Source organism: Xiphophorus couchianus, chromosome 20, assembly GCF_001444195.1.
Source record: "Xiphophorus couchianus chromosome 20, X_couchianus-1.0, whole genome shotgun sequence".
Lineage (NCBI taxonomy): Eukaryota > Metazoa > Chordata > Actinopteri > Cyprinodontiformes > Poeciliidae > Xiphophorus > Xiphophorus couchianus.
In genome coordinates this window covers 27,027,395-27,044,073 of record NC_040247.1, presented here as the reverse complement: position 1 = coordinate 27,044,073, position 16,679 = coordinate 27,027,395, and the positions used below count along the sequence as shown (strand labels likewise).

Here is a 16,679-nt window from a genome sequence, read left to right as displayed (position 1 = left end):
TATTAACTCACCTAACTATATGAAACCGTTCGGCGCTAAAAGAACAAAGAAAGCAGGAGACTCCATTCCTCTTGTTCACGTCATTTTGATTTCATGTGGCGAAAATATTAGCCAATCAGATGCAACAATTTCCTAATCGCGGAGACAGAGCCCTGAAGGCAGGGTGAAAGCGTGTGCGTGCTCATGTGGGGCGATCGGAGGGATGTTGTAAAATTAGCTATGCTGTCAGAGCATTTTCCACTCTGCTTTAAAGGAATTGTCACCAGTGAAGCAGACTCAGGGAAGCCCTCTCCACGCTCTCTTCCTCTCTCAATGTCTTTTTTTTGCCTGCAGTGAAACTCTGGCTTGTTCTTGTTTGGTCTTTGGGGAAAATCATTAGATGGCAAACGATGGCAGAGCTTTGTGGACCTGGACATGCGTGCCATTCACACAACTGACTATTGTGGCAAAAAAGTGATCTTTGGTTTTCTTCTGAACAATTTTCTCAGAATTTTTGAAAAACCAAACAGGCCTGTCTCAGTAATGATGCATTTCCGCCTCTCCCCGCTTCCAACAAATCCACTGTAGAAAGTGGAAAGATTATTTCTTTAACCCACTCCCATATGTACATAGTCATTAATCCTGTGTCTGTCTTTGAGTTGTGCCGTGTTGAAGAATTTTTCCAAGTCTGGTTGAGACCCCAACTTTATCCCAGTTTAGATGACAGTATCAGAACTCCACAGAGACTCGGGCCAATTCCATGAGTCTAACTAAATTGCGCACAAATTTCTGTGTGGATTTTAAATAAATTCAGGATTCCAAGAAGCATACAGTGCTGTGTAATTTACTTTCTTTGTGTTTTTTTGTCTTTTCGTTTCTGAAAATTACTGTAATACAATATAGTTTAACTTCAACATGCTATTTTTTTGTTTATGAGATGAATAAACAGTTAATTAACTCTTTATCCACAGTTATTTATTTATACCATTTTGACAGTGCGGTCGCTCCATATATTTTGAGCAACTAGTTTTAGAGAAAAGCTTTCAACATCCCAGTCAACGAACCGATAGGCACTGAATATTTAACTAAATATATAGAAGTGGAAATTGAACACTACAACTGACAAAATAAACAGATTAAACTCCATATCTGTTCGATGGGAGGGGGGATGAAGTCGCACTCCTCTGCCCTTCCCTCTCTCCGTGAGTGTCTCCATGGCAAAAGACCTCTTCTCACTCATTATAAAAAGGTAAATAGATGGGGGTTGGGGTGGGGGGGGGTTGACGAGTGTTCGGGCTTTTCCGCTCGGAGTCGGACTCAGATCCCCCCTCTGTGTTTACGCGGCAGATACGTCAGTCGAGTCTCTTGGTTTTGTTTTGGGGCTTTTTTATTTTGCGGTTCAAGATTTTCGCTTCATTTCTGACAACGATAAAATATATTTTTCTGCAGCTGACATGGACACCGCTAACCAGGTGAGGAAACACGCTGAAGGACTGAACGGATAAACGCGTAACATGAACGCCCTGAGGGTTAATTACAACTCAATTGGCCGGTGAGTCCATTAATTGGTGAAAATAACGTTTCCATCCGCTCGCTTTGTCTCTGTGCAGCTGGCATCGGTGGGGACATTTCAGGTGCTCAAATTGCCTCTGGGATTTATCCGTGTTTTGGAATGGGTGAGTTGAAATTTCATTGTTTATTTGCGTGCAATAACTTAATTTTTCTATGGAAATACGTAAATATTTTACACTCCAATTCACGTGTGTGCTTCTAATGAAGATACAGGCTTTTTTTGTTGTTGCAAGGAGTAAACGGGATTATTTTTAATTGAATTCGCGCATTTGGATGGTGAAACTTTCCACGCATCTGGATTTTTACACACATTACGCGCAAACATTTTCGTCAAATCCGATTCGCTGTGACCAGACCTTTATGTTTACATATATTCAATCGTTGATTTCTATTGGTGAATAGGTGTGCAAACTGTGTGCATTTTTTTTTCTTTTGCGCCAGCCTATGAGAAATGACCCATTTTACCCCGAGTGAAAAGAAATGATATAACGGGAATCACCAATGAGCACTGGGCGTCCTCGCTGTGACTGAATCAAAGCTTTACTACAGCCACCCCTCTCTGTCTGGCAGTGGGTTGTGTTGACTCTGTGTTTACTGTACAGTGCACAGAAGCCTGGAGCTAAAAAAAAAAAAAACGATAAGTGAGTTTCTTTGATGTGAGTTTAGAGAAATTGCTGTAGCCACCAGGGTGTTCAGCATTTGCCCAGATACTGTGTGTATGTGTGTGTGAGGCTTTGCAAGTGTGAAGAGAATCATAGTTTTCATTAGCTGAAGAAAGATGAGGGTTTATTACAGTTATATGAAGTGAACAGACGAATCTGACTTTCAGTTTCAACCAATTAAGGTGAGTTTACACGCGTCTGTCAGCAGGGACTGCCCTGAAACAGACTTTCCTCAAGGCCACCAAGAGAACTTCAGTTTTTTTGGTGGCCTTGATTAAAAAAAAATGCACCTATTTAATCATATCAAAGAAAGCATTCGTGCCCAGCTAAAATGTGTGTATGGGTCCCATATGGAGTTTGCTCAGTACTTATGAATACTATGTGAGGCTATGCTCAAAATGAGTTTTTTGAATGGAACCCATTTTGGTTATGTCATGAATCGGTGCGGTGAGGGGTGGTGAGGCAGACGCTGTAGACCCAGGTAGGATGAATAGTTGAATTTAATAAAGAAAAAACACAGTCCAAACAACAGGCAGCACGCACATTAGACGAGGCCCGACAAAGAACAGATGAGGCTAAATACACAGGAGGCAATCAGGGAACGAGAAACACCTGGGAGCAATCAAGGGGAAGACAGGACAAAACGGAGACTCAGAGACACCGAAAACTCGAAATTAACACACAGAAAAAACAGAACACGACAGGTTAACGTAATACAACGTCTATCAGAAAGTCTAGCTGGGCATTCTTGGTCTGAAATTGGTCTCAAATGACAGGTTAAGGTAGACATTATATATCTGGGATCCATGTTTTGCCTAGAGTTATCCTGCATCATTGTGGCCATCATGTAACATTTTGGATTCGGTGCCCTTTATTTGGTCATTTTCCTACCTAAATAATTGTTGACTCGTGGGTTATTCTCTACTGAACCTTTTCATTTTCCCTGCACATTTTCTAATCAAATGGGTAGTTTGAAAGCTAGATCAACAATCATAATGCATTACAATACAATCTGTTACCAGTCGATCAGGCAGTAGTATCTTAAAAGAGGAAAAGAATTACTTTCAACCGGCTGACCGGCATTTCACAGCAACATTGTTGAGACGGTTAGCACTGCAACACTCTACGCTGCATACAGCCAGAGAAAACGCTGGTCGCTCTGACACTTTTTCTGGCATCTCACAAAGGACTTTAAAATCTAGGAATTATGTAGCATACACTTTTTTTTCAGTATTTGAATTAGTAAAACCTTAGTATGCCAAGGACTCTTTTTTTTTTTTTTTTTGCATTTGATGATGATGTTGTTCTGCTAGTATGTTCAGGCCTAGAAATTCAGCATAGAGTGGGGCTGTTCACAATCAAATGTGGAGCAGCCAGGATGCAATTGTGATCTCTTAGTCTGAAGCCATGGATCTGAGCTGGTAAAAAGGTGGAATCATAGGCCGGTGCTCTGTGGGAGAGTTTAATATCCAAGTGTCTTGTTCGCAAGTGATTCTAGAATGGAGCAGATGATGGATCATCTCCAGAGAGGTAGGTGCTACTCTTGTCTGTCACACCGAAGAAAGACCTGAGCCAGAAAGCAAAGCTCTTAGTTTAGCAGACCGTCCACGTTCAAACCTTCCCCTTTGGCCGTTGTATATGAATTATGAACCAAAGAGTGATCAGGAGTGTTTGAAATTAGCTTCATCCACAAGGTGGTACGGGAGTCAAAGTAGAGGCATTTCTCCTGCATGTAAAGGAGTCAGGTGAGGTGGTTCATGCATCAGATCAGGATTCCTCCTGGCCAATTCCTTTTTTGACGTTTTCGATTCATCTCCTCATTGGGCATGACTATATTTCCCCTCTGATTTGGGAACACCTTGGATGGATGGGCGGGTGGATGGAAACTGGCCCACACCTCGTCAGACCCAAAAGAAAAGAACAAACACATCACAAGCTGCATAACACTCTATCATAGCTCACATGTCTGTGTTCTTGTTACTCTTTGTGTGCGAAGGGAAGTGTGGGTCATTATGTGAGCTTCACTGCCTCCCCCAGCACACACCACCTCCGTTCCTCACATATCTGGCACTGCAAGTGACCTTTTCAGTGCAGCACCTTTACTTCTTTTCCATCTGTCTTCCCCAGAAAGAGAATATTCCTTTGTGTCTCTGTTGGCCTGCGGGTTCATACAGTATACACACAACTAGCTATTTTAATTAAGGTCAAGAATTCATATTTATTTTGCTGTGACACCCTTGGTTATTTTTTTTCTATAAGCTGCTCTTCTCTAATAAGAAAAGATGGGCGTGATCCTGTTTTTCTTTTCTCCAATCATTTGTAGTTCGTCTTCATTTGAGCCAAAATTGCAGTCTCACTGTTAATGTGATGTGAGGAACCTGCAAGGGCAGTGTTAGAGTATCACATTGGCCCCTTTTCAGACCATAGTGAGCATGTACAAATTACCATCACTGATATAAGCACTATGCAGAAAAGGTGTTGCACATTGCCCTCATATCCAATGTGTTTGCTTTGCAAATGCATTCATTATTTCAAATACAATCAAGTTCTATCTCGATTGTTTTCAGAGCAAATCGTGGGTGTTATAGATCCAGGAGGAAAACCCAGACAGACAACTCTCTCCCCAGCAAAACCCCAGTAAGCTCGCTGTGGGGAATACCACAATATTCTCAGACCAAAAGATATATCTTTTCCTCATTAAAACCTTCAAAGTGACCACCTCACCGGACTCCTTTCGAAGTAGAGGAGCAGTGACTCAACTGCAAGCTTCCCCAAATGATAGAGGTCCTCATTTTATCTCTAAGGCTTTACCCATCCACCCTATACAGAAGAACCTAATTTCGGCCGCTCTGATCTTGAATGTCAATTATTCGGTTAATGTCCATAGCTTATGGATATAGGTAAAGGTCAGAACACATGCAGGCTGATAAACTGTGGCTGAGCTCTTCCTTTCCTACAACAGGTGAGCTGTGCCTACACTACAGCGGATGAGGGCCCGTTCCATATATCCTTCTCTTCATCCAAACTTTGGAGTTTGGATTTGTTGTTGTGGCTCATCAGTAGTTCCTTGGTGTCGTATCTTCAGCTGATTGAACAGAGGGGCAATCACTTGTAACTTTGTTAGAAAGTTATAACAAATGTTGATTGATTATCATGGATAATGTCACTATTTACCCTGACTAAACCCTGGTAGCACTAATAGGGTCGAGGGATGAGGGATGACTAACAAAGGAATGAGGGATGAAGGTGATAGAGGTGAAAGGACAGTTGAGAGTGAGGGAGAACAAACAATGCTAAATGGTAGAGTTGAGTATAAGTAGACTTGTGGGTAAGTGAAGGCATGATTGAGGCATAGACCTACTTACTAACTCAAATTAGCACATGAACTCCTTTAGGTATATAACAGATTTATGGTTTTAATCAGTTGTGAGCTTTTGTTTGGAGTCTACCTTGGCCAGACCATGGCTGCATCCTATCAGCAGAACTGAGACATCTTTGCTGACAGTTAACTCCCACAAATGGACAGCTTGGAGCAATAGCTGGATTCTGTAATGATTGGCGAATTTCAGCTCTTCCAGACAGACAAGACATTTTCAGACTCTGTTTCAAATGGGAGCCTTCCTTTACACTGACATAACCTTTCTGAAGTCATTAGCAACGCCACAAAAATCAGCCACAGTATTTCCTGTTCATTATGACCATGTGCTATAATCCTAATCCCCGTGGCACATTTCTACAAACAGTAACTGATCAGTGGAAACGTGTGCTGGTTTGCTTTGTGTGTACGTCCTTAGGCACTGAAGGCTTTTATAAAGGCAGCGAATGACATTTAGTTTGCAGACGATGAACCTTGGACTGTACGTCTGATTGATTGTGTGGACAAGTAGTGGGCTTTTAAAAGGTTATGTTAACTATAGTTGAGACTTCCTAGTAAAATGCTGCATGTCTTGGTTTCCTGCATTAATAGTCAGCACTGAATCTGCACAAGCACAATGTGAATTCATTAGTCAGGCCTGCAGGCAAATGCACTCTGTGTACACTTGTTTTGTCATATCTCTAAAACACACAAAAATACCAAACTATTAGATTTAAGTCTTTGAATAGAACTAAGCATTGAGGTTAGGAATTTAGTTTTAAGGGTTAGCGTTATAGTACGAGGCTTGGTGATCCATCATATCAATAGTGGGCCCTTTCGAATTAAAAAAATAAAATGAAAATTATTTATGTGTGCGCGGATCTTGTTCTTGCTGGCACGCCATCAGCGGCTGGCATATTCTGCTCCAAACAGCTGTGAGGTCCCCCTCGTCTCCTGTGTTGGCCAACTCATGCAGAAGCTGTCCTTTGAGATGTGCCCAAACTCTTCACCGTTTCCAGCTTCATGCTTATGCGTCTGAAGAGTGAAAGGAAAGAAGCGGAGAGAGAGAGGGACGGGAAAAGAACGAGAATTGCACAGTTGCTTGCGCACATGATTGCAAATGATAAACATAGCCATGCTGCTGAAGCTTGTCGCACAGAGCAGCTCTACAAGCACACTACATGAGGCCTTGTGACTCACGGGGCAAAGCCCGGGCGTCCACTGTGAGTCTCATTCATGAGTAATCGTGGTCTTCCCATCCAAACCCGCGTCTGACCAACTATTGTATGATGTCATCCTGAGTACCTTACTGTACACCAGCTTCGTTTGCCTCTGGGTGGTTGGAGAATCTTGTGTGCAAAAACTAAAGGGTCATTAACATTTTTTTTATTGCCTCTGTTTTGTGGTTTTTGGCGATAAGACTGTCTGAAAAGACATCTGAACTGCACATTGTGCTAGATTTAACACAAAGTTCCAGTGTTATTTTCTTTGTTATTGCTTATTTGTTGTAGATTTTGTCACTTCAAGGGCTGTCTGCTGTTCGACAAGGAGCACCACATGAAATCAAAGATTGTATCAGATCCATCACTTCCATCTTTACGTGTTACAATCATATCGGATTTTATATGTTACATTTTCTGTTGTTTACTGTCCTGCCACTTTCTTTGATGTGCCACTATCTAGCCTTTAATCCCATAGGTGCCAAGTGGATATGATAAGCATTTTGTGCACAAGCGTCAGTGCAGCTGTTGACAGATATCGCAAGAGACTTGCCAGGTCAGAGATCCGTTTGTCACCACTGAAATAACTGTTCCCTGCGACAGGAAGAGACACGGCTGGAGAAGCACATAGCTAGTCAAAATGTTGAAGGAGATGATGTTTATTATCTACTTAGGCAAATATCTCAGTACCCACTGGGTTCAGGGCTGTGAATAACACCATGGCGGACGTAGAGTAAATTAGTAATAATGGGAAAGGTGAGAAATGTTCTTCACGTCTCTCTGGGTATTGTCTTAAAATAGGTTTGGTAGATGATGGCATTTCATATGACTGTCACAAAAGCTTCATCATATAAACCTCAGCAGTCAGGCTGCCAATAGACGACAATTCTTTCCTTTATTGTTCCTGCTGATGACCAGCAAGTCAAATACAGAATAATCAGATTTAGATTTAAATTAATCAAATCTGAAAGCTCACTATTTTTACTTGACTAATGCATCGTTAAGGTGTGTTCCTTGATAGACTCTTTTTTGAATTGATTAAAAATCAGATAAAAGTTAAATGCACATGCGTTGATGCAGAGATATCAATAATCTAAGATGTTCTCTTTCCCCGACACATTAGGTCTTTGACCGGCCTTTTTCTCGCCTTTGACCCTCAGAGGATGCTACTTCCTCTTTGTGTCAGACAGAGAAAGGTTACCTGTTCTCTCTCGACAAGACATATCCCACCCAGTTCAAGGGAGAGCACTGCTGTTCGTTCTTTATATATGCAAGAAGTGCAGAAATGTGGTGTTCCACAGATCATTCATTTACATGCCAGAAAGATAGAATAACACAAAATGTATTATATTGATGATGTGCATGCTTAGTAATGAGTGATTGCTGGCACCATCCAAGGGACAGCCCACTGTTACTCTACGTATGCAGCACTTAAATTGACAGTCGGAGGAATTGCTGCAAAGTCATTGCCTGGCTGCAATCAGCTTGGTTTCCTTAGATTAAAAAAATTAATAAAATCCAGCTGATATAATAAGCAAGACCTGATTGCTCAACTTCATAAACAGAATGGATGTTGACTTTGAATTTATTGGTATGGCTGGATTGGACTGACTATTTGTTTTATATATAAGTAGCTTTTATTTTGTAAAGTGCCCAGAGACAACATTTGCTACGTGTCAGTGTTATGCAAATGAGCTGAATTATATTGAATTATATCGTTTCCTTAATAGACTCTGGTTTGCACGAGGAATTAGTGATTATCACATCTTTTATCATTGCATAAAAATAAGAACTCGTCCCTTTGTGATGATGGTGATCAAATAAATTAATAATTTTTGCAGATCCAACAGTTACTTAATGGAACTTGTAGCTAATGCAGCTTTTTCATAATTAAAATGCTTTTTGTACTTTTATTTTCTGAATTTTAATTATACTGCTGACACAGTTGTACATTAACTGGGTAGAATGTGCAACAAAATATTGGGATCAAAATTGCGGTCCAAAGGACACAAATGCAACCTAATTTTTGTATTTATCCAACTGTTGTAAATGCAGAAAAATGGTCACATGCAGCTTTATTCGGATATGGGTAGTGATTGTCCTTTGGCACTAAAGGCCCAGTTACTAAAATAAATGTCCACTTTCTTGTGGTCAGTCAACATTAGAGCTGAGTGGAGCAAAGAGATAGAGAGGCAAGGTCAGTCTGTGCTTCTGACAAAGAGCCTTCTTTGCAGGAAAGGATTAGCTGCTTCTAAATGAGTTACCTATTTTTAACTACTGTCTTCCAGTGTAGCATTGATCACACAGCTTTTTACTGAAGACTTGTTTTCTTTTGCACCTTTTATAAACTACATCCTTCTTCTAAAGGGGCAGGAAAAAAAGTAATTTCCAAAAAAAACTCAATAAATGTACATTTTTAGCAGACATGCTGCCATGAAGTACGAAGTTGGAGCCACTGAAATAGACAGAACATGCAAACTTGAAAACAACATATGAATTGATTGGATTTTTCAAAATCATTTGATTGTTTATTGGTAACAACCGCTCTTTGATATTGTTTTGTTGTGATGGCACAATGATGGAAACCATCACAAGATACTGTTAGTGAGCAAAGAAAACCTGGCAGTGTTGTAGTGAGTCTCATTTTTAGCTTCTTAATTTGCTCGAGCTCAATTATTAGAAAAAAATCTTTGTCCGCTTATTAAAATCTGCAGATAATGTCACCCGATTGTGTGAGTGTGTGTGTGGTCTTTTTTCTTTTTATATATATATATATATATATATATATATATATATATATATATATATATATATATATGTATTTCAGGTCATTGATTTGCCATGAAATCAAATCATAACTTTCACATTAGACTGGAGCGTTTGGGTGTTGAAGTTGGAGTAGGTCAGTAGAGATGAGGGATGACTGAGATGTTTCATAGCTTTGTTTACACTGCAGACCGGTTTAATTCCTGCGCTCCCGCTTTATTCGCCCCTTCCACTGTATCTATTTCTCCCCTTAGCTTTCCTCTTCTACCTCCCAGCTCCCCCCCTCCCCCCCTTTTCTCTCCTTCTATCTCTTGTTCCCTGAGGAGCCCAGCTGGGAGAGGCAGATAAACACACAGGGGCGCGAGGCTTAGCATCCATCCTCCTTCCACAATGCCAAGCTCTCCTGTTCAAAGGCCCCGGCTAAGAAATGAGAGGGGCTAAAAACCCGAGCTGAAAAAAAAGAAAGAAAAATCACAGTAAGGATGAGGCAGCTGAAAGAGAGCGTGAAAGAGATGCTTATCTGCGGCTCTTTGTGGTTAATTAAACGGTAGCTTTCATTCCCGTCGCTCTTCTGGTCACTTTCCTGGATTTGATTTCTCTGCATCATCTTTCGTTGGGACATTTCAGTTGCGCTGTCATTCGCTCGTCTCTGTGGGTAAACAAGCCACACCAGTTTGGAGGTTTTTCTGCAGATGTTCCAGCTGTGCTCCATGTATGCGGCATTCCGGCTCCACCTGAGGCCCAAAGCTGCAGGCAACAAACCCTAATGAGAGTCTGTTGTTTATTATTAAGATTTTGGCTTTAATCTGGGCTGCTTTAATCAGAGATTATGCCTACACAGCATCAACACCGCACACTCATGTTTACCTCCTTTGAAAGCTCCTCTGATCATTAGCTAATGGTCATTTGAAAAGCCGACCAAGTTTTAAGCTACAAAAACAGGATTATTGAGTCAAAGCTGCAGTATGTAACTTCTTCTTTTTTTTTTCAATGTTTTTTAACATATTTGTTAAAATTGTCACTATGCTGTGATGGTATAACATGAGACAGATAATTTGTGAAATAATCCAACTTTTCCACCTCCTCCCTTCTGTTCTGCTGTCAGTAACATAAATACACAGCTCCATCAGAAACAGCCAATCAGAGCGAAGGGGAGGGTCTTAGCGCTGTCAATCATCCTCGTGTACACATATTCCCCCTTGCTCTCTGCTACACTACCGCTAGTTCCCCAAAACGGAACCTGCCGTGAATGCTCAAGCTAGTTAGCATGGCCACATTTAGAAGCACGTGCACAAGGATGATTGACGGCGGGTTCCTCCTGGCTCCGATTGGTTGCTTTTGACCAGGAGTGATGCATTACTTGAGACGGCAATAGTGGCTCAGGAAGGAGGTGGAAGATGTCGATCTTTTCACTGATTATCTGTCTCATACTATGCTGCCACGACATGGTGACAGTCTCAACAAATATGCAAGTAGCACATTTTTGTAAAAGCGATATAGTGCAGCTATAAAGACACACTTTGACATAATTTAGGTATCTAAGTTTAAAAAAAATCACCTCTTGCCCTCTTGAAAGTATTGATGTATAATGCTGTGGGCCCGTTTCTTCTCCAAGATCCCAGAGAAACTTGTCGAAGCTCACGGTATCGTGAAACCTTTAAAATACCCGATGTTAAATGGGTTTGATAGGAATTGGGTTGTTGTTTCCAACTTTTAGGTAAGCTTTCTACTTATAAGAAAAACGGTCCACTAGAAAAGCTTGAAGTTGAATCGGCTTATGACATAAAGCTCAAGCTGGGAATATGGATAGCACAGCCACTGTATCTTGTTTCTGGAGCAATTTTATTAATTATTTGAAAAAAAAAAAAAACATTAAACCTTCCAGTGTGATTTTAGAAAAAGCAAAAACAGAATAAATCTGTAGGGCACCAAATACTTTTTCCACTACAATGGAGATGAAGTAATAAGCAACTCTAGTTAAAAGGACACTAATGTAGACACAACAAACTTATGGGTCAAAGGGGAAAATACCAATTTTAAGTCAACAAGATAGATTTGAGAACCTCATGGCTTCATTCTGGTAACAGTCACTAGTTGGTTCTAAAATGTGTAGGTTTTCATTTTAATAAAAGGTTGAATGAAGGAAATCTTATGTTTATGTCTTATGATTGCATAGTAATTCAAGGCATGAATCCAGCAGCCGTCTCCTTAATTCACTATTATATTTTACCGTCTAGATCCTGAACTGTGTCAGCGTTGAACGCCACCTGCTGAAGGTGTGCTGCCCAGGTCTGTTATGGTCACTCTGTGGTTCCTGGTGTTTTAGTCTTGGGCCTGGTACACTTGCAGAGGCTCAACTAAGCATTTGATATTTAACTCAGTAGGTGAAGCGATACTGACTCTGTGTTCAAGTTTTGTCTCTGAGATGGCAGGCATACGTTTTACTTTTTGTCAGTGATCCGACAGCGCCCTCCAGTGGCTCAGGTTCACTCAGACTGAGAGATAAACAGCGTTGCCAGCTGTTGGCAAGCTGCGCGTCCAGTTGCCTATGATATGGGAAAGGAGCAGTTCATGCAAACCGGGCATCAGCTCTGATTATGGTGATTATGGTTTTGAGAACTCTTGAGGCAGTGGGGGTTTATATGGGCAACTAGGCTAAGAGAGCAAACTGAGGGCAGGAAATGTGTGTGTGTGTGTGTGTTTGTTTGTTGCATGTTCATGTTTGTTAATTTAGATGAAGGCTCTGTTCATTTCACTGACTTTGACAATTGCCCTTTGCCCTTCAGTTTTACCAGTGTGAAGTACGTAAGTAGTTCACAAGTCTCTGCTTAGAGGAGATAAATTAATCGTTGGTTTGTTCTCCTGTTCACACTTCCAATGGAACTTTAAGCCACATCTAAAAAAACATGTCTTCTTAGTCCTTTGTGACGGTGCAGTGGCATGTAGAGACTCAGTGTTTTCCCGTTCTTCTCACCAAATTGGTTCTAGCTTAGTTAGACCGGATGTGGCGTATCTGTTAACGGCAATTTTCAAGTTTGCCATGGATTCTCGGTTGGATTGAGCTCTAGTCTTTGACTAGGCCGTTGTACCGCATCACGATACTGCTTTGATCTCAACTAATCCACTGATGCTCTGACTTCGCATTGAATCGTTTCTGTCCTGCTGTAATGTGAACCTCGAGCACTGTCCTTAGCAACGTCTAGCAGGTTTTCTCCAAGGATTTACTTCTTATATGCTTTCCCAGCCTTTGATCTGTTGCTTTGGTCAGTGTTTCTTACATGTTGACGTGTCTCTGCAGCTCTTTGCCATTTTCGCTTTCGCCACATGTGGTGGCTACTCAGGGCAGCTCAGGGTCAGTGTGGACTGCATGGAGAAGGCCAGCAGCGACCTGAATATCGGCATTGACTTTGGTTATCCTTTCAGGTGAGTGTTGAGCACATTCCTACTCATGGGGTGAGTTGGAGAGTGTGCTTCGTTGTTTAGAATCGCAATATTTTCTCAGGGCCAAGACGCTGTATTTTAAGATTCATGGGTGATAATGAAGTACAACATCCCTTTGTGTGCGGCAGGTTGCACCAAGTGTCGTTCGAAGCACCCATGTGTGAGGCCATGAGGACAGAGCGTGTGTTCCTCACCGGAGATTATTCTTCCTCTGCTGAGTTCTTCGTCACCATTGCCGTTTTCTCCTTCCTGTATTCTCTCGTGGCCACTGTTGTTTACATTTTCTTCCTGAATAAGTACCGCGAAAACAGTCAAAGGCCGCTCATTGTGAGTATGATAAACTCTTACTCGTTATTTCTTCACATCTTATGTCAGCTGTTATAAGTGAACGCACCATTGAAAATAAATTTTTCCTGACAAACGAAAAAAAGAAAAAAGTTCTTTTTGTTCGGTGAATCTGTTGAAACTGAGTTCTTCTTTGTTTCCCTCAGGACTTTGTGGTGACAGTGGTGTTTTCCTTCATGTGGCTGGTCAGCTCCTCTGCTTGGGCCAAGGCCCTGTCCGACGTGAAGGTGGCCACTGATCCGGACGAGGTGCAGCTTCTCATCCCAGCCTGCAAAGACCCGACTAACAAGTGCGGCTCTTTGCACGAGCCTCGGTGGTCTGGGCTCAACACCTCGGTGGTAAGCTTAAAAACCATGTCTGCTATTATGCTGGGAAACAAGAAAAGAAACAAGATTTTTTTTTTCTTTTAGAGTTAAGGTTTCAGATTAAATTCTGTCAATATCAGAATAAAAAGTGAGCTATTTTATTAAAATGTCTTGCAATAGGACTGACTGAATCAGTCCTCTTGATCAAACTCTTATGTTCATTAACACATTCTTTCAGAGGACTTTGTTGGATGGGCATCGTATCATGTAGACCAAATTTTTAGTTTTACAAGTGATAAAAATGTCATATAGTTGATTTATTTGTCATTTATTTCTACAATAAAGCCTGCTTATAGTTTGAGGGGGAAAAAAATCAGGGTTCACGATTCAAGGTCCATGATTGCCCAAGTATCATTCTCCCTTTTTTTTCCCCCTCAGGTGTTTGGATTTCTCAATTTTGTTCTGTGGGCTGGAAACATCTGGTTTGTCTTCAAGGAGACCAGCTGGCACAAGGGTGGCTCCAGGTTGGCAGGCAGCGCGCCCAACAAACAGGCCGGCACCTTCGACCAGCAGCCCTACGGCCAGGGCGGCTTTGACCAGTCGGGAAGCTACAACACCCAGGGGAGCTTCGACCAGCCGTCCGAGTACAGCCAGGTGGGAGGGCCCACCTCCTACTCCAATCAGATGTAGCCGTGACTTGTCTTTCGGCCTCTTCAAACAAAGGCAGTCAGGGGCTGGGCATGCTGTTAAAAAGAAAGACGGCCATAAGGAGTCAGAGGGCACCTGCTGTAGATTCAAAAAAAAAAAAAAAAATCTAGTTGGGTATCATAGAACAAAATATTAGACGTAGTCCCTCACCCTTTCTCTTTCAGAGGTTGTGTTAGCTGAATGTTGTCCTTCTAGTAGTTTGAAACGCATAACAGTTTCTCCGTGCTCGACTTGTTCCTTTTTTGACCAGCCGTCTCTGTTCTAGTAGTTTGTTTGCACTCTGTATCGGACGGGAAAGTGCTCTTTGTCAAAGTTTTAAAGTGCATGACGTTGTGTGCTAGTAAGGTCTCTGTGAATCCAGGAAAGAAAAAAAACAAAAACAAGATAAAACATGCATTTTAAGTGTAAAAGTTTACAAAACTTACTCTGCTCTGACACATCACTGATAGCTAATCAGGTATTCAGTCATGTTTTTTCTTGTAATGACGAATATATTTTGATAAGAGGTGTTTCTAATTCCAATAATATTCATAATTCAGGTATTTTTTTCCCTGCTTTGTATTTTTCATTATTATTTTACAGCTGCAACTCTTTGACTTTTTGTCTGATAATGCCAATAAGTAAAAAAATAAAAATAAAATAAAATCCCAAGTGACAAATGCATTCTGTAAAATCCTCCACAAAAAACAAGTTTGTACAAGAAACCTAAAATATATGCAACTTCCGCCGTGTGCGCTGACTTCCAATGTTTATTTTCTCCTGCACAGATGCTACCATGCGGTTTTAAGAATATTTTTAAGATGTAAACTGTAGAAGCCACTCTTCATAGAAGTTACCTTGACAACTTCCCTCCTTTTTACTCAAAACACACATTTCCAAAGCATTTCCACGCTGTTCACAATGAAAGCCCTGCAAAAAGCTCCTAAATGCCATAGTTACGACCAAAAAATATGACACTATGACGTTTTGTACAAACAACATCTGTTCTGTTCAAGTGTTGTAAAGCCATGAGCATTGAATGGAATGCTTGGATTCCTGTTAATTGAATATGATATTTCCAGCCCTGTGTTTTGACCGTCTGAGCATGTGACTTGCACTGGTATCGAAAAGTCTAAACACGGTTCGCCACTCATATCTAAACGTGCACAAGCCCATAACTCACTAATAAAGATGGACAAATTTGTTCTGTGGCTCATCTTTGTGTCTCTTTTCAGAAGCAGTTGTTGGCTTAGCCTCTGGCCTCGGTTTTAACTGAAACGACTTGTGTATCTTCTGGAGTTCGGTCTGTGCTAATTGGAATATAAATTTATTATTAGCACTCATAATGCAAAACAAACAATAAGTGGAAAACGATGTAAAATTGGAAGAAGAAATCCCAATTTTGAAAAATTGAAAATTTTGTGTTGTGACCAGCAGGTGGGGTCATCCACACATGCACAAGAGCTGCTGAAATGAAGTGCATCTGCGTAACTGTGTTTGTGTACATCAATGTAGAAAAAAAAAAAATCTCTGCACTATCTGAACAGTAACTCAATCAGTCAGTTGAATGATATAGTAAGTCGTACATCATAAACAGTAGTGGTGGCTCTTGTATGAATTATGGTGAGTTTTGCATTCCATAAAACTTTACATCACAATGTCAACATGCAGAATCGGCGATCAGGTCTACGTCCATGCAACACTTGGAAAGCTCTACAATATGGGTTTCAAAAAATAATAACTGGTTTGTCCATCTACATGAACTTGTATGTTACGATCACATAACAGATGGAGATGGGTGGAGTATGAGTCAATGTTTGTTGATCGTATATTATCACCTGAAATCACGCAACCCTACCATCAGAACATAGGGTTCTGTAACTTAGGGATGTAACGCCGAGAAAGATTTCTCCATTAACAACTGAGAGGGGTTTTTAAATTAAAAAAAACCCGAAACGCCATTTTTATTAAAATGTTAATAAAGAATTATTTTTTTTTTTTTTTACTTCATCTCCTTTTATGCTGTTTTATTATATATTTTTTAGGTATATCCGCGTCTAATTTCCTATCAGAAATACTTGATAGGAGTATTTTCAAGTATTTCTGATACCTGAAAATACTTTCTAACAATGCAAAATACGAAGTAAGAAACAATACCCAAGCTGCAGGACGCTACTATTTGAATTATTAAAAAAAAAAAAAAAAAGATTCAGTCTGCAACATAAAACTGAAACTAGATAAATAGCGTCTTATAGTCTGCACTACATTAACAACAGTGAGTAAAATTCACTTGGTCTCCTGGCTTTAAAAGCCTGCAACAGCGCCACGAAACAAAACCTACACCGAA

General features: G+C 40.7%; 1 protein-coding gene across 1 annotated transcript; it reads left to right on the top strand.

Annotated features, from left to right (window-relative positions):
* Nucleotides 1–1,285: 1,285 nt before the first annotated feature.
* On the top strand, nucleotides 1,286–15,536 carry synpra (synaptoporin a). Its single transcript, XM_028003470.1, has 6 exons — nucleotides 1,286–1,451; nucleotides 1,590–1,655; nucleotides 12,853–12,977; nucleotides 13,124–13,322; nucleotides 13,487–13,678; nucleotides 14,084–15,536. Exons 1-6 carry the CDS (start codon nucleotides 1,434–1,436, stop codon nucleotides 14,333–14,335), a joined length of 852 nt encoding a protein of 283 aa, XP_027859271.1. The 5' UTR covers nucleotides 1,286–1,433; the 3' UTR covers nucleotides 14,336–15,536.
* The last annotated feature ends 1,143 nt before the right edge of the window (nucleotides 15,537–16,679 follow it).